General features: G+C 37.3%; 1 protein-coding gene across 1 annotated transcript; it reads right to left on the bottom strand.

Annotated features, from left to right (window-relative positions):
• Window positions 1–10,331: 10,331 nt before the first annotated feature.
• Window positions 10,332–24,367, bottom strand: LOC113391753 (SID1 transmembrane family member 1). The gene is made up of 19 exons (XM_064219969.1): window positions 24,137–24,367; window positions 22,089–22,158; window positions 21,115–21,211; window positions 20,811–20,933; window positions 20,140–20,181; window positions 17,539–17,930; window positions 16,814–16,897; window positions 16,072–16,241; window positions 15,681–15,817; window positions 15,487–15,600; window positions 14,903–14,996; window positions 13,049–13,160; window positions 12,620–12,802; window positions 12,427–12,547; window positions 12,186–12,308; window positions 11,782–11,898; window positions 11,544–11,676; window positions 11,346–11,471; window positions 10,332–10,677 (listed from the first exon to the last, which is right to left on the bottom strand). The coding sequence occupies exons 1-19, from the start codon at window positions 24,235–24,237 to the stop codon at window positions 10,422–10,424; spliced, it is 2,595 nt and encodes an 864-aa protein (XP_064076039.1). The 5' UTR covers window positions 24,238–24,367; the 3' UTR covers window positions 10,332–10,421.
• Between the last annotated feature and the right edge of the window lie 788 nt (window positions 24,368–25,155).

Raw genomic sequence — 25,155 nt, 5'->3', positions numbered from 1 at the left:
ACGAATATTATTAAGATTATACAGGTTATTGGTAATTCGACGTCTTCCCGTTAGGAGGTGAGGGGGGGATTATTTGCGATAATTTAAAAAAAATTCAAATACATTGCGGAATAATTTGACTAGTTCGGTAGTTAAGTCACGACTTAGAAAAAGATTGCGACTTTGCGTTCGCAATTGGGGAGGTCACTTCGAGCAAGAACTAGGCTAAATTACAAAATATCTTAGTTGTAACTTATCTACTGAACTGTTTATGTATCTAAATTTTATTTTAAATTTGTATTAAGTAAATAAGTTAAGTAAATAAGTAAGTTTTTTTACATTGGTTATTTTAAATCAATTTTGTAAGAATTTTAAAGAGCGACCTTTAGTACGCATTCGGTCATGTTCGAATACGAATTTCCACCAGCGTCCTTTCTGATAATTTTATTTCGGTTGCTTTGAAATAAATTCCTTGTTTTTATACATTTTCGGAAAGCTAATTAAACGATTATGTTTTTAACATAATCTGCAGAACAAGTTTCATAATGATTTTTTTTTGTTTTTCAGGCATATTTGAGGGAAAAAAATAAAAAATATATTGAAATAATATCGTTTTCTGTCTCGCATTTTTAAATTTGGACCGATAATTATTGTTTAAATATTGAAAAATATCCAGCGTTTAATCGTTTTTATAAATCAGAAGAAAAAAATAGATTTTAATTGATACTTTGTTTTAAATAAATTTTTGAAGCTGCACTTTGGACTTATTTTGAAAAAATCTAAAAAACGCGATAACTCAAAAATAGTTCACTTTTGCATCATGCATATGGGGGTTAAAATTATCGCAAATAATCACCCCTATCACCTCCTAACGGGACTACGTCGAATTACCAATAACCCTGTATATTAAGTTCAATAATTATGACAAATGAACAAATTTATATTAATAAAAAATAAGAATCATAGATTTGAAATTTAATTCTTGATAATACCAGTAGTGAAGTTCTCTCGCTAGCAATCGAATCGATTAGAAATGAAAAGTTTTATGAAATAATAAATTTAAGACAATAACATGAATTGATTGTAAATCGCATTTTCCTTCTCCAATAGTTCACCCGAAATGTTTCAATATTCTTATATAAAAGCTTTTGACGTTTTGTAATATAATCGAGAATTTACTGAACGGCTTAAAATAAATTATTCTATGTTTTTTAAACAACAACACGCCATACGAACGGCGCGGTGGAATATTTTGTCGTCAAATATGTATTTATTATCTGCACGTAAACTTTAATAGATTTCTAAACGTGTCATTATGGCGTATTATAAATAGCGCTCGATTCGCTTCACACAACGACACAACCTCTAAACTAATTCGATATTACTAAACTTCTGCTGTCTCGTTTTAACCGCACACGTTAGAAAGAGATATCAATATTGACAAATTAGTTTAGAATGTGTGAAATTAATTGAGCAAAAACTTCGTTGTTTTAAAGAATTTATTTTAAGCCATTGTAATAAATCTCTTCTTAAATATAACAGACTGTAAATCTGCCAAATGTATGTAATATTTCCTGCATTTTGTAAATTGTTGTGTATCTGTGGAAAAATAATGTGTTTGACCAAACAATCGACTCGACGATCGGATCTCAACGATGAGATTAATCTTTTTAGTTAACAAAGGTTTTGAGGTATCCAGAAGCGGTTTCAAGTCGCACCGCGTTGGTCATTCTCATTATATTTCCAAATATATAAAGATCTTTTAAGGTTCTTCATTGTATCCATTTCTCATAAACGTAACTTAACGTAAGGGTATTTGTAAAATATAACGAGCGCGGCCCTCGGACTGCATTTGGGACGAATATGTGATTTTACAAATTGGGACCACAAGCCGAGGTCGCTGGATCTGCTGTCCTTTGTTGTGTTAGAATATAGAAGTTATCTTCAATAGTCAGCCAGTGGAATGTGGAAGTTCAACAGCAAGTTCAAGTTAGTTTTAACCAAATGCAGTCTCGTGTTGTAATTATACAAACTGAGCTTTAAGCGACTCCTCGGAGCTTTGCTGTATTTATAAAGTGTAATTTATTATGTGATGTTTAATGAAAAAATTCTACCGGCTTGTACCCGAGAGTAGCGGACGAGATGGAATATACACAATAAAAACGTATTATTGAAATTATTTACGATTTTTATTTGTTTTTTACCTCCTTAAGATGCCCTCCGTTAAAATATAAAAAACACAGGCAGATGAACTTTTGCACAGGAAATGCTTATGCAACGAACGAACAGAGGATCTTCCAAAATTTATCCCCTGTTAACGCCACAGAGCGTGAGAGTTTATATGAAAATTTGTTATTTCTGATTTTAGAAATCTGCAATCATAAAACATAAACATAGATACTAAAGCGTTTCTGAAAAGTTATCACCCAAGAGTGAAAAGTTGGGGTCATAGGAATTTGTGTTTAAGCTTCTGTTTACATTAATTAAAAGACCAACATTACTGTTTTAGTGCGTGTTTTAGATACACGGTTAGTTCGAACAATAGTGTACACACTCAACTTCTAAACTCCGGGCTGTTACTGAGAATTTTCCGCAGAAAAACCAATTACTTTGTATCGGCCTGCCGGATCTTACATCCAGTACTTCCAATACTCTTATATTATATCCAGTCACTGGACAAACGAGGCTGTCTTATTGCGTCACAATAATTATGCCAATAGAGGAAGAATGTAGATATATAAAAATACAAAACTTGTGTCTGAAATCGATTTGCTAAGCAAAGTCTCGGACTGGGGCCGGCTGAAACTAGTCCAATTCAACCAAAAAATAATAAAAATACACAAATTTACGAGTTAATTGCTAAAAAATCACCATTTGTCGTATCCACGACGAGACCCAAGACAAGACAGAAAACTAATGAAATTCATTAGTTTTCTACATCCACTCGGCCGCCAATCGAACTCGGGACCTCGGAGTAGCGGACACATGAACACCGGTGTATTACACTACCCGACCACGGAGGTCGTCAAAATAATCGAATAACGTAATTATTCTTCGAGTAGGAATACAACAGAACGTATTGATTTGCGAACTATACCTATTGTTTGCTCCAAACCTCATCTTTCAAACTTTATACATTAATTTAATAACTTCACTAAGCCTGTATTAAACATATAATTTTATTAAGAAATCTTGACATTGAAAAATATTTATTTGAAAAAAAAGTTGAGTATTACTGAAACAATAATTTCCGAAAAGAACTTTATTTTGAAAAGTCTAGAAGTCAAGTCTTGTATTCCGAAACTTCCATCTGTAGTATTAAAAGATATTACCAAGCTATGTATGTACAATAACACGCGCCCTTAGGACAAGGTAAGTTAATGAAGATATACTTCCGCTGAGTTTCTTCCAATTTTTCTTAGTGTATCTCTTTGCGAAACGGAAAAATGTACTAGGGTCCGACTGAAGGTCAATTTCTCTCCGAAGACGAATCCGAAACCAAAAGGTTTATAAACCTTTATAAATTCAGTTCAAGCTTGACTAAGAGTGATTAAAATATTCGGTCGGACACTAGGCACTTCCGTCAATAATTGTAACAACCCATAACCAAGGGTAATGTATCTACTATATACTAATAGTATAATTTTTACATCATATCATTTTCTTTATTAGTATAGTTAAGGTTATTAAAAGTTATAAAAAATAATTTTGGTATATTTTAATTCTAGTTATGTAATCATTGTGCAAAGTCAAAGAAGTGTTTACACTTGCTTATGGATAGTCAAAAATCTACCACCGGTTCGTAATTTAACACCTCGGACCTGAGAAGAACCGGCGAAAGAAACTCAGCGAGATATTATTTTTATTTTTTTACATTTTACATGTACAATAATAATTATATTTTAGTTATTTGAAACAGTCTGGAGGCGATCATTTCATTCCCAAGGTGTCCAGTCAACTAAAAAGTCATTAGTGTTGTAATATCCTTTAGCACACAAACGCTTTTTAACGATTCTTTTGAATTTTATAATTGAATAATTTTGAACGTAATCTGGGATCCTGTTGTAAAAACGTATACATTGCCCCAAAAAAGAGTTACTAACCCTGTGTAATCGGGTACTTGGAGTAACAAGTTTATTCTTGTTCCTAGTGTTAATAGAATATACGTCACAATTTCTGGGAAAATGTTTTTGCGTACATACATAACATTATCAAAAACAAATTGAAAAGCGACAGTCAATATTTTAATTTCTTTAAATTAACCTCTTAACGAATCTTTTGGGCCCAGGTTATAAATTGCACGAATAGCCCTCTTCTGCAGTACAAAAATAATATTAATGTCAGCTGCATTACCCCAGAGTAGGATGCCATACGACATTATACTGTGACTGAAATAACTGAAGTACACAAGACGAGCCGTATCCACATCAGTCAAGTCTAATTTTTTTTACCGCATAGGCTGCAGATCGGAGTCTATTCGCCAATTTATTTATATGGGGGCCCCATTGGAGCTTAGAGTCTATTGTCATACCAAGGAACTCTGTTGATTCTAAAACATCTAATGCTTCCCCGTTTAAGCGTACACTCGTTTTGACACATCTTACATTGGGAGTAGTGAATTTAATACATTTTGTCTTTTTACTATTTAACATTAAATTATTAACACTAAACCAATTTACTATTACGGAGAGAGCATTGTTCACATCGTCATATATTGAAAGACGTCTTTTTATTTTAAAAATTAAAGAAGTATCATCAGCAAACAATACTATCTCGAGTTTATCACCTAGGAGATGTGGCAGGTCATTTATATAAACAAGGAAGAGAAATGGTCCAAGAATTGATCCTTGAGGGACCCCGTGCGTTTATAACGGAACACATCGAGTCCAGCAAACAACCTAAAAACAAGAAAATAAAAACACAAGTTCATAAAAAAGCTATTTATTTACAAGAAAATTTTCAAATAAAAAAATCTATAATGAATAAAATCACATGAATACATTAGAACTCTAACCTGTCTAGAGAGAGATCACGACGTAGCGTCGATATTACAACTGTTCGGAACAATTAAACAATATCTACAGAAGTCGAAACAAAAGACAAAATAATGTAACAAATAAATATTCCACAAATATTAATGACATCTTATTCAGATATTGATTTTTTGTGAAGGCAATACTGGTACGGCGTGTGATTTATTTTATTGCTTAAGCATAAGCTGGCGCCTAATATAAACTACGAATATTGCTGTCATTGTATGTATTTTTGATATAACTCTGTCCTATTTATAATAAAAACATGTCTGTCTACAGGTAATTAAAACATTTGAATAATATAAATGAGTTAGAGAAGAAATAAATCAGTTACCATCACAAACAGTCATAGAAGAGCGAAGTATTGATTTGATGGGCACAGCTCTTCTGAATCAATTGAATATTACAAGAAAATAAATAAAGCTTCATTTAAGTAGTCTTAAAATAGATAAGAGCCCAGGATCAGATGACATTCCACCTATATTCCTGAAGAGATGTGCTGATCAGTTAAGCTCTCCGTTATGCTTAATATTCAACATGAGTCTGCAAACAGGAACATTTCCTTCGAAATGGAAAATAGCGAAGGTTGTCGCAATACACAAATCAGGTGACGTAGATAACATTGAAAATTATAGGGCAAATTCTATTTTACCAATAATTGCCAAAACTTTCGAAGCTTTGGTTCTTCCACATCTTACTTTTTATTTTAAGCAATACCAAAATAATAACCAACATGGCTTTGTAAAAGGCAGGTCGACAAACACAAATCTGGTGGCATATACAGATCGTATTATGATGTTAATGGACAATCAAATGCAAGTCGATGCAATCTACACCGACTTTTCGAAAGCCTTCGACAGAGTAAGTCATGATATACTTTTGAAAAAACTGTACAGTTATGGTATAGTTGGAGCTTTACTCGATTGGCTTAAATCGTATTTATACGATCGTACACAATACGTTGTTGTAAGTGGTTTTCGATTTGTCTCTTACAAAATCAATTCTGGTGTTCCTCAAGGGTCACATTTAGGTCCGTGACTTTTCAATGTTTTTATAAGGGATGTAACAAATACAATCATGCACAGTGAGGTTTTCCTTTTTGCAGACGATTTGAAACTTATTAAACCAATTAAGAGTAATTTAGACTCTGTACAACTTCAAGAGGATTTAAATGCCTTACAAAAGTGGTGTAAAATTAACAAAATGATAATGAATCCAGAAAAATGTTTTATAAACATATCATCAGATGATTACATTCAGGGATGCATCTTAAAAGAGGTAACACAAATTCGAAATGTAGGAATCATCTTGGACTCAAAGCTAACATTTTTGTCGCATTTAGATTACATGACCGCTAAAGCGTCAAGAAATTTAGGTTTCATAATAAGAAATGCTAAAATATTTAAAAATGTATCAACAAAAATAATGCCATACAATGTATACGTGCGAAGCATCCTAGAGCATTGTGGTACAGTGTGGTCACCGCATTATAACGTGAATCTGTATAATCGCTATAGTTCGATTTGTGTCATTAGGTGTAAGTTTTTAAATACATCGTCAGAGCTATGCAAAAAGTATTTAGTTAAGTCATTTCTAATATGTTTTATTATTTAAATAATAGATGTCACTGTACCGAAATTAAATCGCGCTAACGTTTGGTATTGTTGTAAATACTAATGTTCGAGAAATGTTTGTGTATTCAGTTCAAAAATAATAATGTATACGTGAAGAATAAAGTATCAGTGTATAAAGTGAAGTGTTTCACTGGTTTCTGAAGTGAGCTTATGTACGACTGTGCGGGTTGTACATAATCAATTATAAATAGAGAGAGTACAAAAAATATTTATGCGACATTTAAATTATTCAAGTAAAGGTTCAAAACTAAATTTCAACTACAAAGATCAGTTAAAACTTTATAACATGTATAGCCTTTCAAGTCGTAGAGTCCTCTTGGATCTTTTGTTCTTGTACAAAATTGTCAGACATAGAATCGACTGCCCTCAAATTCTTAAGGGAATTAATTTTAATGTGCCTAGGAAAGTATGTCCACGTTATCCAATAAGAGTATTTTACATTAGACCGTCGAAAGCTAAACTAGGACAAAATGCACCTCTTGTAAGATTAGGTACAACTTATAATAAATACTCAGTCACATGACATTTTCGGGGATTCCATAAATAAATACAGAAAAATAGGTATGGAATTGTTGAAATGAAAAATGTATTTAAAGTTATTATTATTATTTAATTTAATATTCAATTTATTAATTAATTCAAAGTTTTAAGTTATTAATATTTACTAATTCTCTTCATTTTTTATTGAATTTATTTTGTTGTATGTTATTAACGTGATCGATTATATTACTGAACTTGTTAATTATAATATTTATTGCTTTATCTAATCTAGTTAGTAGTTAATCTCTAGTATTTTAGTATTATAAAATTATTTTAGTAAAAAAATATACCTGTGTATTGTACCTAAAAATGCATGTCGTGGCCGTCTTAGAGAGTCGCACAGTTTGTGTTTAGTATAATTATGTTTTTGTGTATCACATGTGTGTAGTGACTGCTGATGGTCCTTAGTAAATAAACAAATATATGTATTCATAAGCACTGCGTTCAACTCAAATATCTTTGGTACTTCATATATACACGATCAAACGAGAGCTGTCGTGGGACGCGTCGGTTGGAACGAAGTTGCTTTATATATATATACATATATACATTATGTATTGAACAACAGACACAAAGACATCAATCAACACTGTTTGAGAATAATTAAAATTGTTATTAAGTGTTTTGTCAATTGAAACAACAGCAAAATATCTGTTGTAATAATGTTATGTCGATCCGTATTAGAAAGAGAGGGGAGGGTCGCCTGGAGGGGTGAATCGCTTTTTACTTAGTTCATTCACTGCCAGCCGCGTATAAGAACTTCGCTCCAAAAATAAGTATATAAAATATTTGATCGAAATCATTAAAAGTAATTTAATATTAACAGTATTCAATCCAATTGACTGATCATTTTAATATGTTCATTCAAAACTATCTTGATTCGTTCGGTCGAAACCATTCAAATAGGGAACGTGAATGAATCGTGTTAAACAATATTATTTTATTCCCAACTAAGTTAACAAGAAAACATACATCATATAGTCTATCTCATGAAATGAAAATAAACAAATCGAACTCGCCTGTGTTTATTATTAGTATTATAATTATTTATAATAACATGTGCAATGTGGATGTGACGTCACTACATTAAATGTACCGTATATACGGCGATTTAAGACGAAACACCACAAAACAATCAAACACATTCATTAACATCCTATAAAATCGTTACATAAATACTAGCGGGTCAATAGCTTACGGCTTACTTACAATATTGGTCAAACGTAAGTAAAGTTAATCTAAACTAACGGCGGCTGAAATCAAAGGGGACTGCGCGGGGAGCGGGGGAGCGGAACTAATTTCGCAAATTTTATTATATTTGGTTTCCTCTTGTAATAACGAGTATTATTCGCCGTTTCTAATCATACGATGACGTCGACGCTGCCCCGTACAAATGTCTTCCAAACAATTCCCCATTGAACGAAACCATCGAACTTCTAATTCAATATATATATATCACAATGTATTGCAGGCTTATATTACGAGTCGAGTTTATAATTATTTCCTAAAATGTTAGCAGGTCACGTGGGCACCTGCATGAATACTTAACAACAAAAGGAACGCCTTGAGGTGTTCTAGCGCGGGACTAGTTCGGATTGTTGTAGTTGAGCTTTATTTTCTATTCGTGAGAAATATTACAAGACACGAGAACTTTCATTCAAATTTCAATCATTCAATCTAATTAATATTTGTTCGCATAATAGGTACTCGCGTATTAATGCCACCGCAGCAAAAAATCTGCCAATTTGCTAATATATGTTAGCACACTAAAATGCCCAATATATTGACAAAAATAAATATTGTAATTCTAACCTAAAATTAGATTGTTTATCAACAATTTCGAAACAAAGCGCGCCTTTGATTTCTCAAACAAAGAAATACGTGTTCACCTCGGGACACCCGACAGAATTATGACTTAAACTGATCTAAGTTGAATACGAGTAAGAGAAAGGGAAGCCATCGGACGGCGCCGTAACGCGTTACGTAACGAGGCGGTTTATCCGCCTATAAGAAGCTGTCACATCGAAAACATTCTAGTGGAAAGACCGACAACACCAAATCAACCTTAACAAAATCGGTTTGTGGCAATTTTGCGCAATCAAATGTACGAATCTGTGCCTTCCAGCAAAATAATCAAAAGAAACCATTACAAACATACTGTTATAACCAAACCTCTACCGTATACAACACTTTGGAATTCTATGCCCCAACGTTTCTCGCTGCGGTGGCGTTAACACGTAAGTACCGTATCCGTATACACTCGTACAAATGTCGATGAGCAGTCGCCACTCAGTGCAAAGGATCGTACGAGTCAGCTACGGGAACATAACTATGATTAAATGATTTCTTATGTTATATCAGTTTAATATAAATCAATCCTCTCTGCTGTTGTCACGGCGACAATGTCGGAGAGCCTTTAATATTAGTTCTGCGACTCGATTAAAACAACGTCACGAGGACCTCGCCGTTTGTGCACCCCACCCCAACAACAAACACTCCGCTAACTCGTAACACAAATATAATTACTAATTTAATAATGAAGATATTACTTTCTGAACGGTTACTATGTACTCACGAAGTCAAGGAACGACTGTGCTCACCGTGGTACGAGATGGAACTGCTAGATACGGTCTAGTAACATTTCAGGCCTCCGTTGGGTCTGTGACCAGACAGCTCATCTACCGGCCCGTGTCGCGAGACGACTGTACGTGAGGAGTGAGGACAGCAAAACAATACAAGTTCAATTTATTTCATTAATAATTAATTAATTTAACATGCTATTACTAAACTATTTGTAAAATAAAAAATATCAATACCAAAAGTCGGATTCCTCGATTTTAAATCGCTTCTGATATATCTGATATATGCGGATATCTGACCGTTTGTATAAAGTGAGTTGTATATCGTGATTGCATAAGCCGCTTGTATTTCAGACAACATTTTATAATGTTCTCGTCACTACCGTTGTGTTCTTCGCCGGCGACGTTCGAAAGCTGCGAGCGACTACGGGGGAGGTACTGGCGCCCGCTGTGCTGACCACACGCGCCAGTCGCGCCAGTCGCGCCAGTCGCGCCGCCGCTCGACCCGTAGCGCACTTCCCTTGCCGTAACGCGATCGCGTGATCGAATTGCTCGAACGAAACCAAATACGCAAGCATTCGCACGACGGGTCGGTCGGTGCGTCCAGAAGGCGTCGTGATCGTCGGATGGCAGAGTAAGGGGTTCCGGCCGCGGGGCTAGAACACCATGATGTCGGTGCGCGGCGTGTCGCGCAGGTTGTCGTCGATGGTGAGGTACATGTTGAAGGAGAAGAACATGGCGGTGGCGGACAGGAAGTGCCAGGCGTCGTGCGAGTCGTAGAGCTGCAGCAGCGAGCACACGCGGTTGCTCTGCCGCGACTGCGCCGGGCTCAGCGCCCAGTTGGTGTTCAGGTCCAGGTAGAAGTAGCTGGAGCCGAACCACACGGAGTACGTCAGCGCGATGAACACCCAGCTGCAACACGAGAATGCTTATTAACAACTTTCAAAAGCCACTGTAGTCTTTACTTCACTTCACTGGGCCTTTTTTCTTTTTCTATTATAAATACAATTTATTCTAATATAAATTGTAATAGTTTTATCTTTAAAAAGTAATACTATCGTGAACTAACAGATTTTAATATAGAAAAGAGGTTTATTTGTTTACTCCAAAAATAGAAAAGGACCTAAAGTTTATCCTTGTGGAACACCTCCTCATAGTACAGACCTGGGATACTTCTTTTTATTATATATTCTATACTAGAAATTTGTTGACATTTTAAATATGAATTCAAGCCTTAGCATACTCAAAATAACATAACATTTAAAATAACAGTGTTAGTTGTTTACAGTTCTAGATTGTATGAAAAAATTTAATGTTCCAAGCAATCAGACGCCTCAGACAACATACAGCTAATTTTAACATTTTTTAATTTTCCCCGAGCATCGTATGTTTGTCGGCCCCTAGTTAAACCGTAGTGCGGATATGACATATCCATGTAATACTACGATAAAAATAAATAAATGAATCCACACTTTCATATTCCAAAATTTCAATAAGATTTATTCGCGGGCCGAGCATAAATCATTCTGGAGGTATTTCTAATAAAAGTCTGGAGCTATAAAAGTATTTAGTGTCCTCACCTGTACCAGGCGATGGTCTCCCGGTGCAACAGCTTCATGACGATGTAGAACAGCGTGTACAGGAACAGGTTGCTCATGAGCACCAGCAGCAGGTGGGACGCGAAGTCGCGACTGTGCTGCGACAACCTGCGGCCGGTCGGCTCGTTAGCGCGCGTCGTGTGTGCGTGCGTGTGTTTGGAAGAGTGGGGGGGGGCGTACCCGTAGGCGGCGAGCGCCCAGTTGGCGAGGTTGGCGAGCAGCAGCAGCACGCAGCGGCCGGCGCGCGCGGGGGTGACCGCCGCCAGCGGCCGCGCCGACAGCGAGCGCGCCGCGCGCCACACCACGTCGCCGCCTGCGGGCAGACTCGGCCAGTGACGGGCCTGACGGGCCTCGCGGGCCTCGCGTGCCTCGCGTGCCTCGCGTGCCTCGCGTGCCTCACACGCGCGGCGCTACTCACCCAGTCGGAACCTGCCCAGGTAGTAGATCTGGAAGGTCATCACGAGGCACGTGACGAGGTGCAGGCCGGTGAACGCCACCCAGAAGTAGAAGTTTGCGTTCAGGACACCGACGAGCCCTGCGCCGTTCCAGCATATTTTAGATTTTCAAACGATAATGTTCCAAAGTTTCACAATATAAAAAAAAACAGTTTAAAGGCACAGAGCAAGAAATAGTCAAATATTATATTAAAAAAAATTAAATATTCAACGATACATGACGATCCGGCTAGAAGGACCATGAGTGTATATTGCGTTTATAAATGAAATTGTAACAATTGTTTAGATTCAGAAATTTTAACTTTACTAAAAATTTTATATAACATTTTAATTGAAGTTTTTATGAGTACTCGGCTAAGGTGCACACCGATGAATATGATGAGGGCGAGCACGCCGAACGTGGCGTGTGCGCGCGCGTTCACGTCGGCGTGCCTCGCCTGGTACAGCCGCACCATGCACAGCACCGACGTCACGTACATGAACGACGTGTCTGGCGAGCACACGCGAGAATCGGAATAGTCATTAAAAGGAACGCATGTATCTGATTATATATCAAAACATTAAATCTGAAATGAAACGGTCATTGCGTTGGAGTCGGTGAGGCTCACCGAACTGGAAGTTCATGCTGTTCGGACACACGTGGTAGGCGGCCGACAGCAGCCCCTCGCTCACCAGCGCGATGCCCATCGCGTACAGCAGCCCGAAGTGTTGCGGGATGCCGAGCTCCTTCTGCGGTTTGACGATATGCTTGTACTCGTATTCGATTCACCCACGAGTCGACCCCCCCCCCGTGCCACCCACCTGCTGCTGCGTGCGGCGTTCGTGCGCGCGCTGCCGGCGCCACACCTGCGCCACGAACAGCGTCCCGAGCAGCACGTAGCCCAGGTTAGAGTACACGTGGTTGAAGTCTGACAGCGCCAGCAGCGGGTGCGCGCATAGGAAGTTGAAGTAGCACAGGTCCTGGTTGCCCGACTGGTTGAGCAGCTGCGACCGACAATGAATCTCCTATACTATATTGCGCGATATCTGTATAAGCTACGATACCAAGATTGTAACATCGATTGCTTGCCGATAAAAATATTCAGATAAAATTGATCTCAGATTAACGATTACTCAAAGATCGTGAAGTGTTGAGTAAACGTAAGAACGTTCTCTATTCCGTAACTTTCATAACCCGATGGGACGGAGTTCAGGCTCCGGAATCGCCGGAAAGAATAGAAGGCGGCTCACCCGCTGGTAGGTGACGACGAGCTGTATGACGGGCAGCGTGTAGAACACGGCCACCGTCAGCACGTTCCACAGGTACAGCCGCGAGCGCGCCGACAGCACGCGCGGCCGGCACCTGGGGGGGGGGGTGTTACAGGCGACTGCAGCCCAAGGGATAAACGCGGGCAAGCCGATTTGCTAGTCGACAGTTTTGATTAAAAAATCTTAATTTATAATTTATAATAATACAATATTGCACTTATAAAATCACAAATCCATAATGAATACTATAGACTACTATACAAGATCTCGACCAATGACATCGCGTCATTTAAATGTCAAAGTTGTATTATCTTTACGAGGAATTCTTAAAAAAAATCACAGAATGCTATTGGTGTACTCTGTGATTTGTCCAAAGCATTTGATTGTGTAGAACACGAGGCGCTTCTGTATAAGCTCAAATACTACGGTATTAAAGGTAAAGCTCTTGATCTCATTTCTTCATATTTAAGTCAAAGAGCCCAGCAAGTTTTCATTAATGGCATAAAGTCTTCTGGATCTACGTAAAATATGTGTGTTCCATAAGGATCAATTTTGGGACCCTTTCTATTTCTAGTATATATAAATGATCTTCCTTTTTATGTTAAAGGTATTTGTGATATAGTGTTGTTTGCTGACGATACTTCACTGATTTTTAAGGTAGACAGGAAAAAAACTGACTATGACGATGTGAACGGTGCATTATCACAGATATACGATTGGTTTACAGAAAATAATTTAGTTTTGAATACTCAAAATACAAAATACTACACATTTAGTTTTTTCAGGAAGACTCAGCTCCGCAGCGTACGCGGTTAGAAAAGTTAGACAACTAACTGATATTGATACCGCTCGTCTAGGATAATTTGGTTATTTTCACAGTATTATGTCATATGGCATATTACTTTGGGGTAATGCTGCAGATATCGAATCTGTTTTTATTTTACAAAAGAGAGCAATCCGGTCTATTTATAATCATGGAGCTAGAGACTCTCTTCGGGATGTTTTTAACAAAGTAGGAATACTCACTGTTGCGTCACAATATATTTACAACAATATTATGTATATTCACAGCAGCATTGATCACTTTGATAAAATCAGTGATAATCATTGTATGTGCACAAGAAGTAAGGATAAGCTTAGAACGCCAAGTCAATAAATCATTCTTCGGGCAAGGTATCCGTTTCTATAATAAAATTCCGCAGACATTTTTAACTTTGCCGTTTCATAGATTCCAGTCATTTGTAAAAAATACATTGGTAAAGAAGGCGTATTATTCGATACAAGATTATATTGATGATAAAAAAGCGTGGAGTTAATGCTTTTTGACAGTTGTTCCAGGCAGGAGACATAATACACATATATGATTGTATTTAACTAACATGACGGTATTTTTAGATGTTGAAAAAGAGAAACTACTGAGTTTATTGCCGGTTCTTCTCGGTAGAATCTACATTCCGAACCGGTGGTAGCGTTACTTTAATAATATAAATAATAGTTTGTTAAATGACGATTCAAAAGTGCTTGTAAAAGCTACTTGAATAAAGTATATTTTGATTGATTTTTGAGGAGTACAACCTGTATACAAGAAGATTTTTCCTTAGGATTAAACATTTGACATTTTACTCACCTGATCTCGTTGACGATACGAGTTGCTAAAGAGGTGTAATCATACATTAAACGAATCAAACTAAATAATTAAATGTATAATATCAAATGAGTATTGAGTTTAGAATTATTTTTAATATTAACGTTATAAGTTCAGTCACTCGTTCAATCGCATACTCGTATTTGTGTCATTAACATTACAAAGCTCGTCACCAGCTTTCAAACTCTTGCCTGGACAGATTGGCGACGCACAGCTTCCCCTGGAGGTCCACGTGCCGGTCGGCGGCCGACAGGTCCGTGTCCGTGTCCGACGACGAGCTGCCATCTGTGTCGCGGTTCGAGTGAATTAAAACACAATAATCTAAGTTAACTAGCGCCATCTCCGGGCGATTAATTTTGTTACTTGCCATTGCTTATTTGAAATTAGATTTATGATGGTGACCGTCATAATAATAATTTTTCACATCAATATTTTAGCTATGATAAAATATGATAAAAAATGTAATAGAAATTTCGAATCGTAAAATGATGAATAATTAAGGATTGTATATCAGGTCAGGGTCGCACTCCGTCCGGTCGAATAACAGGTGCGTCTCGAGCAAATAGGCCGAGCGATCATTCATCGGCGTAATGAAACTCAATGTATCAAGTCTTTGTAGATTAAGAAAGTCTGTCGCCGACCTGAGCTCGTAGACTTCGGCTGATCGCCGTTCTAGCCAGACTGTACCGTATTCAAACGACATGTGGTGGCAGATGTCCGCCCGTGAGTAGTGAGTGAGTAGTGAGTGAGTAGTGAGTGAGTGGTGCGTGCGTACCCCCGGGCTGGCGGGCCGCGCGCGCGGAGCCGCCGCTCGAGTCGTTGACCGCTCGCCGCCTGCGCACGCGCGCGTCGCCGCCCTCGCGCGGGCCGGGGGGCGCGATCAGCCGCTCTGCGGACAGAACGCCGTTAGCGGGGGCCGAGGGGGCGTGGGGGGGGGGGGCAGCTGGGTAGGCAGATAGTGCGCGTCACCTTGGCGGTCGCGCGGGCGGTACCGCTGGCACAGCACGGCCACGACGAACAGCACGTAGAAGGACAGGAAGAAGCCGAGCGCCGCGCCGGCCGCTATGAAGTACTCCTGGTACGATATCGTCTGGATTATTTTGAAACTGAAACGAAAATTATTCTTCGCGTTAACTGAGCGGCGGCCACACGCGAGCTCAGCGGGCTTCTATGATTGCGAGACCAATAGCTTAGCAGATGTGGACGGCCGGCTCCAGGGCCGACTGTAGGAGTCAAAGAACTGCCAAACATCGATCTGATAGTCCTTGCGATTCGTGCAAGACAGCCATCACAAGTGTTTTAGCCTACATTTTATGGCACCACCTCCAGGACAGCGAGCTTTAAACGCCAATTCTCTCACCTAAACCTCTTGACTCTTCCGTCGTTAGTGTCGACGCTGACGTTGTCCTCCCAGCCGAAGTACTGCGCCATTTTCGGCAAGGTGTCGTTCGAGGCGACGGAGCCGGTGCAGTCGTCGTCCGATGTCTTCACTATGAACACGATGTAGAAGCCCAGCGGGAATGTGTCTTGCTGTGAACGTCCAAATATGGATACGATTTCATTTAGTACTTAGCTTCAGGTAAATAATACAACAGTCACTTACCTGCCGACTTGTTGCCGTGTTCACAAGACACTCGATAGAGTGATTTTGTAGCGAACAAATGGAGAAGTGTATTTTTATTTTATTTTTTATGACACAGGTTAGTTAGCGAGTAAATGGTCCATCTGATGGTGAGTGGTCACCACCGCCCATAGACAGGGGCGCCGTAAGAAATATTAACCATTCCTTACATCGCCAATGCGCCACCGACCTTCGAAACTAAGACGTTATATACCTCGTGCCTGCAGTTACACCAGCTCACTGAGCATTCAAATCGGAACACAACAGTACTGAGTACTGCTGTTTGGCGCAAGAATATCTGACGAGTGGGTGACATTTACCCGGACGGGCGTGCACAAACTCCTGCCACCAAGAACATACGTACGTTTATACTTATATACAATAACGGGCTTTACAAATCAGAAAACCCCGTTCGAGGTCAGATCCGTGGACAAAATAAACTTCGCCGGAGCGAATCAATGATGCGCGTCGCGCGTCTCACCGTGAGCGTGATCCCGCCGCGCCGCGTCATGGTCAGGTAGTAGCCGTCGTACAGGATGTCCCGCTCGTTGTCGAACACGGGGCACTGCGGGCACGCGAGTGGGGGAGATCATGCCAAGGTGTATCTTGGAGGGTTAGTCACCATACCTATATACTTAGATATAACTACTCTTTAGGGAGAATTTTAAGCAATTTCAGAAGCAAACCGACGCGACGCTCTACTTATTAAAACTCTATTGAATTTAAAAAATATCAGTGAGACTACATTTACATTCGTTGTTTTGGGATCCATCGCACGCAGACGTTGGCTCTATAAGAAATATTAACTCCTCTATGCCACCACCAATCATGGAGATGAAGATTAAACCATGAGCACTACCCCTTAAAAACGGATCACGGCACATGATGTTTTGCTGTTCTGATGGTGATGCTACCACATGTGATAGGGGTTGCACAAAAAAAAACTAAAGTATAGTAACAGGAGCTCATACCACTCGCTATTCCAATGCTGATTAGCGGATACGCATGTGGCAGAATTACAATGAGATTAGACACATGCAGGTTTGTCCTTACGATGTTTTCCTGCACCGAGCACTATATCAAAAAAGCACATGACTTTGAAAACGCAATCATCAGTTAAGACGCCCGCCTTCTAACTACTGGGAAATCTCGATAAAAATATACGCAATGAAGAGAAGAGACGCTTAGACTAAAATACAATCTCACCGAGAAATTTTGTATCGACACGACGGCGCAGATGTCATCATCCGATTCTATCATTACGATGACACTCTTCGGCTTCGACAGCCAGCCGTAGTCGGCCCTCAGGTTCCTCCTCAGCATGTACCTGTCCAGGGTGACCTTCTCGTTCGTATCCAACTCCTTATTACAAATGAACTTCTTTTTAATGCTCTGTGAGTCCAGATCCACGACTTTGTTGGGTCCCTGGTCGAAAGGGTAGAAGTAGTACTTGGGCTGACTCGGCGTGCTCGTCATGTTGACTACCGTGTTCATTTTTATGTAAAAATTCTCTACAGTCTGCACCACAATCGTCACCTTTATTGGATCGGGAGACGACGAGGTCAGGTGAACTATTGGCGTGTTCAAATTTGTTATTTCTGAAACAAATAATATTCGATATTATTTTCATTGAAGCTGAAACTAAATTTGAAATAATTTGCAACGAAAACTAACGCATTTATGTTTATGAATGAGTGGTGCACGATGTGATATTATCGGTTCATCCTGACCAATCATAACCTGGCAGATTTCGAAGACTGGCCCTAGTAGGCCTAGCCTAGCATGAGATATACATTACAGGCGTGTGTGCAAACACAGACATTCTCTACTTAAGACGGCAACCGAAACACAGACAAAGATCAAGCGCAGGACCAACAGCTTTAGGACGATTAGGAGAAATAAAAGTGAAACGCTACCGACTTCCAGCTCCAGATTACTAAATATTCTTGACAGAAAACCCCAAAACATTTACTACACCAGGGATTCATCAATTATTCCATCACCAAACATCTATACTCTGTATTCACTCCCTCCAGAGTGACCCACTTACATACGCAAGAGATAACGACAGATATTCGGCAGCGTGTTAGGGGGGATGTCTTCATGTAGTGCACTTGTAGTGGCGACCATGAGTAGATGTTCGGCGACCACTTGCCCCCAGGTATCACAATTACTGCTGTTCGTAATATGAACCAATAAAGAGGCAAATATATGTTCTAATTAATACGTAAGTACTTCAAAACCTTACATTGAAAGCCGGGTTTAACAATCAATACTAATTATTTGAAGGTCTCAAGAAACTAATGACGAACGACTCAGGGAAAGATTAAAGCTCTGGATTTACAAGTTAGACGAGGAGTCGGTTTGGCTCCACTTAAGGGAGGCTGGAGCTTGGATTATTGAAGCCTGATGTAAAGATGGAATCAAATATACCAAAATTCACAGTATTCTTGATTAAAAGTTGGAAATAGATTTGACTGATTATTTATTATGTATTAAATTTATAATATGACTCATCTGTTTTCAGGAGGGCACTGTCGCCTGCTATACTTTACCTAGCTATGAGACAGTAGGTTTGATTGAATCTTCGTTTTGTGCTCGTAGCTTAAATTTTTTTCATATTAGAAATTCATCATTAGATGTCTCAAATCACTTCGAGCTTAACGAGAACTTAAGAAACGAAATATTTAAAAAATTTTCGTAAAATTTATTTCATGATTCCGATTATAAATGTATTTATAGAAGACTTGTGTGTGAGAAAATAATTTAATTTATAATATATAAATAACCACGAAGTCAATAAGACAGGGTGACAAGGTAAGTATCCCCTATGATTGACTCCTTATATTAGTAATAGTAGTTGTTGAATTAAGTTCAATTTAAAAATAGTTTTGTATTCGCTTATGTTGTAATGTACTTTGTGCCTGTAAAGACCGTTGCTCACTCCCATAAAGGTAAAAGCGGTATAGTGTAGCACCAACACAAACATAGCTTAGTCACAGAACAATGATGTGGAATTCGCACTTTTTTAATAAGCACTATAAAATAATCATCATCGTTCTATGACTGACGTGACGTGAAACGTGCTGAGCTTTAGCTATCATTACTAAAGCGATATTGGCATGAATGTGTGTAAAAAGCTTTACGTATGAACCTTTTTTATATTGATTAAAAAAACCAGCAAATTATAATTAAAAATATAAGCCAAAAAGTAATAATAAAAACTTATACAAACAATAACAGTTATATCGTTGCAAAAGAGCGAAAGTTTACTAACATTGACTGACTAACTGAAACTAACGTTGCACGCGGTTTCGCCTTTCGGCTTTGGTGTTAGGTTTTAAAGCGTAACAAACGATATACGTCACTCCACGAAGTATCACTCAGAAAGTCAGATTCAGTATCTGTCTTAATACTGTTCACTATAAGGTCCTTTGTCGCCTATAGAGTTATTTAGCAAATAGTTTAGTAGACTGGCAATGGCTACCAGGCAAGTGGTTACCACCACCCATAAACGTTGCGCACAGCAAGGAACTTCAACCATCTCTTACATCGCCTTTAAAAGTAACATGTCAGGTCCCTTGTGCTTTTAGTTACACTGGCTTACTCAACCTTCAAACACAATAATACTAAATATTGATCTTTGACGGTATATGACGAGTGGGTTTTATCTACTCGCATAGAACCTCAGCGTTTCAGAAACTGAACGAATGCGTGAGATGAGAAGTCAATTTCGTCAATGGAATAGAAAATTTCCGCTCCAAAACTACGATATAAATATAAAGATATATATAAAAACTTATTTACGTATCAAAGGGCCACAGTAGACCCTAATCCGGTTTCCATTTACTATAGAAAGCGTGAACAAAAAACAAAACAAAATAAGCATTAGAAAATTCACACAAACCGACCAAGTTATACAAATTACATTTGGAGTAGACAATTTATAAACTGACTCAAAAATTGTACAAACATTCGACACAGTTTCAATAAAGATGTCGTACTTTAGCATTGGATCGGGTTTAGGGTCCGGACCTAGGACAGACGTTGATAGGAGCCAATATACTTAAATGACTCAATTTTAATATCGATTCAGAGTCCCAATTTATTTTTGGACTTATGGTTATAACCAGATTACTACGTAGATTTTCTTTTAAAATAATTTTTTTATAAAATATGTGTATTTTTATTTCACATAAAGTGACGAGCCCAACAAATCAGCACCACGGCGAAAAACCAAAAACATTACATACATAATCAACAAAATTAATCAAAGAATTTCTACTTTTCGTAATATACCTTACTACTTAGTCGAAAATATGAACGCTCAATAAAGACATCTGTTATTTATGCCTGAAAAGTCAATTTAAATTTAATGTCTTGAGGTGCCAATAGTTGGGTCCGTCACCCTAATACATACCATACATACATATCATGTAACAAAAACAACACATCAATGATTTAGGCCTAGAACTCACCACATGTGTCCTGATCCTCTGAGAAGATGTTGTTATGAGGGCACAGTGTCCTGGATATGTTGGTGAACTGTTCCAGCGTGTCCGGCGTCTGCACCAGCATGGGCAGCTGCCAGGAGAATACACCTGGAAAATAGTTACACCATGTCATACCTATATCATATAGAATTGGAATATTAATTATTTGATTGTTCACCCGGTTCACCTGCGTGAACAATCAAATAATCAAAGAGGGGAAGGAGTAATTCAGGTGTTAGGTTAGGTCATGTAACTTTTATGTATCCCTGAAAACGTGATAAACGCTCACCTTTCTGCTGTCTCGCCGTTATGAACAGCGGGTATGTACGGTTGGCGAAGTCACTCGCCACCGTCACTCTGGCTGGCGTGTCGTAGGCTTCCACATCCTAAAATAAATGTTATTCAATTTAATGTATGAGCCGACGGGGTCCAGTTCTTAAAACACATGAAACTTAACCAAAGTGACCGGGTTGGACACCGAGATAGTATCGCAGCACACAACAATTATAATGCGGATATTTTGTGTCCGATTTGCGGTTCCATCGGATTATGAGAAAGGGGGAATAGATAGTGCACCTGTGTTTACGCACACCCTTGTGCATTATAATATGTCCTATGTTCAGTTCAGTTGTTCAGTGTCCCTGGAGATTAGCCACCGCGGTTAAAATTGGTGAGGAAAACGAGGGAAAAGTAAAACATCATCATAACCAAGCCACTAGATTGGCTTAGCCAGGTCGCCCATGTCAACTTGGTGCCTACTATAGTATCATAATAACTATATAATAATGCCTACATTACATTTTACATTAACAGCCTGTAAATTTCCCACTGCTGGGCTAAGGCCTCCTCTCTCTATGAGGAGAAGGTTTGAAGCATATTCCACCACGCTGCTCCAATGCGGGTTGGTGGATACATATGTGGCAGAATTTCGTTGAAATTAAACACATGCAGGTTTCCTCACGATGTTTTCACGAGGTTTTAATTAGAAACACAAATCAGCACATGTAAATTCAGTGGTGCTTGCCTGGGTTTGAACCCGTAATCATCGGTTAAGATGCACGCGTTCTAACCACTAGGCCATCTGAGCTCTCAAAATAATGCCTAATTGCATTATTATACCCAATCCCAAATCTTTTAACAACATACACCATCGGAGACTTCAGTAATGTCCTAGGCTAACCTTCTGTAAGCTTCGGTCAGTGTTCTTGGCATTGAATGTAGGTGGATAAGTTAAAATAATGAATAATATTAAACAATACTCACGCCACCGAATTCCATAATAAATTCTGTATTTTTACTGACTTCTATTGTGTACGGAACATTATATTTGTATCTGTGAAATAAAATTAAATCACTTAAAACACAAACAAACAGGGAATCAATATTATTCAATACATAAGACTAGCTTCATGTCCTCACAGGTACAATAAGAGTCACTCACTAATATACAACTTTAAGAATGAAGAACATAAAAAGAAGAAATCGTATTTTGTTCTGGCTGGGATAGTCGAAGTTCTCAGCTTTTCTCTACTAGAATATACTTATACTATACTCATAAAACTTACTCTTGAATCATTCTTTTTATTGATGAAAACCACATTAAAATCCGTTGCATAGTTTAACAGATCTAAAAGTACAGAGGTTGGAAAACCACTTTGTTTTATAATATTTAGACAAGAATAATATGAGATAATATTTAGGTCCTTTTTACTACTACTACTCTATTAGAATTGCTGTTATTGCACATGAATAAAGCATTTTATAAAAACTCTGTATTCTTTTCAGACTTAAAATAGTATATAAATGAAATTTAGGTACTATATAAACAACATTTGATATTGAATTGATGCAATATCATTGTTGAAACTTAAATAATCTATGATATTTTCAAGAGAAGCTGTTATCAGAACTTTTGAAATATAATTAAAGTTAATATAAGTAATTAAGTGGATGAATAAAGATATATTAATCAAGTACTGTTAGTTGTGTACAATATAGTCGAGCTGTTACCCGATGGCATCAATATGTAAATCTAAAGTTTATGTTCATTCTTCCTTCTAATGCAATAAACTATATGTGTCCAATTTAGAACTATGTAGTAGATAATAGGTACATTAATTACAAGGTTGTAAATTAAACAGTAAGTAATTGAGTTATTACAAACAGGAAGGACAAGTCCATACTATATTCCTCAAAGAACTTCAGTAAAACTATCATAAGTTGGAGGATCCAAACTATTTAAATATATTTTTATTTATTTATAGATTTTCGAAACACCATCGTCATATTCACAAATTATTAAGAAAAAGTAGGAAATAAATTCATGTACGGTGTGATACACCACTACAGGCGTTTACATTATACATTTTAAATAACAAAAAAAAACAAAACACTACACTCCTAGATTAATATATCTTTAAAATAACAACAAAAAAGTGAAATCATTCTTGGGACATTTATATAAATTTGAGAAAGTAACTTTTGCGAGTCTATTGAACCATGGATTAATTTATGCAGAAACATTAAGTCATGATTGGACCTACGCTTCTCCAATGTGGCAAGTTTGAAGTGTTTCAATAGTGTATAATATTCTGCACAATATGGACAGCTTCTACCTTTATGTATGGTTTATATATGTATGGTTCATTTGCAAGTAGTTACTCTGCAATTTTATTTTAAAATGTTTATCTACCATGGCATAGTTATTAATATAATTAATAAAGTTATCTATGTATTTATGTTTATCTGTACAAATAGTGTCAAGGAACTCGGTTTATTTTTTCTTTGTTTATTAGGAAATGATAATTATTTTTTTGTTAAAAAAATTATATTATTATTATTAAAATATTATAAATAATATTATTAAACTGAAATATAATAAAAGTTGCAATAATGTATTCTAGTATATTGGTCTTTTAATGGTGAGCCAGTAGAGATATACATAAAAGGAACAACAATTATTACGGTTCTAAGACCTAAACCATAAAGTGTATCTAGAAGAATATCTATATCTACATATAATCAGGCTATTAACTCTGAGGCGGACTATCTGCAATTTTTTTTATTTTAAAATTAAATTAATATATTCATCAAAAATATCATCCAAACTTAACTAATGAACAAAAGATACTTAAAAACGTATTATTTATTATTATTATATATCAAATATTATACAAGTAACATTTAAATCAAAAAGTTTTATGCAAAAAGATATCCAGTAGATCTGTCATACAGTTTGTAAGTAAATTCGTTAACTCAATAAAATCTGAAATTACTGTAAAGTAAAAATAATCAGACCATAACAAACTTACGTGTTATTGTAGTGAAATATTATTCCATCATTTATCCTTTGACAAACCGAGAACGGAATTAAAAATAGAAATACGAATTTTATCAACCAACAGCTCTTCATCTTGTTATGTCAATACATCTGTCGTCTGTGTATAATATTATAGAAATAATACTTTTGTTTTGCAATAATTAACTAAATACTAAACATTTAGAAAATACTGTTTTAGACAGTGACAAACGTCAGAATAATAACTCAACAGAACAAAGACAAGGAAAATATGACATTAGTGATTTTGAATGATATGCTCTGGTCAGACTAGAGTTGCATACATTTATTCGGATGAATGATAAAGCTATAAAAAAATACATTACACGCCAAAATATGTAATATTTTATATGAAAACTCTGGCTATATTTATAAGACTGTCTCCCTACTCTAGCCATTTCGATGCCGAAGTGGCGGAAGTAAAGGGCGAAAATGATCGTATATATACACCCAAAATATTATAGAACGGCTAGCAATCCTATATCCAACAATGGATAGTGATTGGCTTAAAACAGCGCCTCTAGGTCAGGTCGAAAAACTCATTTAACTCACTCAAAAGCGAGAAGATAGGTAGGTAGATAAAAAGACCTAATGATTGAATTTAGCGGTGCTACACAATGTTTATTAAGGAAAGCTCCACTTTTTTGAAAAGAGAACTAGGCCAGTCATTACATAAAAAAAGTTCGGATAAACTTCCGATTAGCCGATTCCAATTAGATTTATAAATAAATTTCATTGTCAAGGTTAAATCGAAGAAAAATCGATGTTTTTTCAATGTTGTTCGCATTTATATTGCAACAAATATTGCAGTCAGAGAAAATTGTTTCCCGTAAAAGATGTAATAGAAAGAATATCGTTTAAAGTAATTTGCTTCTGAAAAAAGTGAGTAGCTCCAAAACGTGTACATTTCGAAGCATTAACACTAATCGATATGAACATTTCAACAAAATCCGATAGTATCGATGTTGTAATCGGTAAAAAATATAAATCAGG

This window comes from Vanessa tameamea, chromosome 30 (genome assembly GCF_037043105.1).
Source record: "Vanessa tameamea isolate UH-Manoa-2023 chromosome 30, ilVanTame1 primary haplotype, whole genome shotgun sequence".
Classification (NCBI taxonomy): domain Eukaryota; kingdom Metazoa; phylum Arthropoda; class Insecta; order Lepidoptera; family Nymphalidae; genus Vanessa; species Vanessa tameamea.
This window is presented reverse-complemented; position numbering and strand designations above follow the sequence as displayed.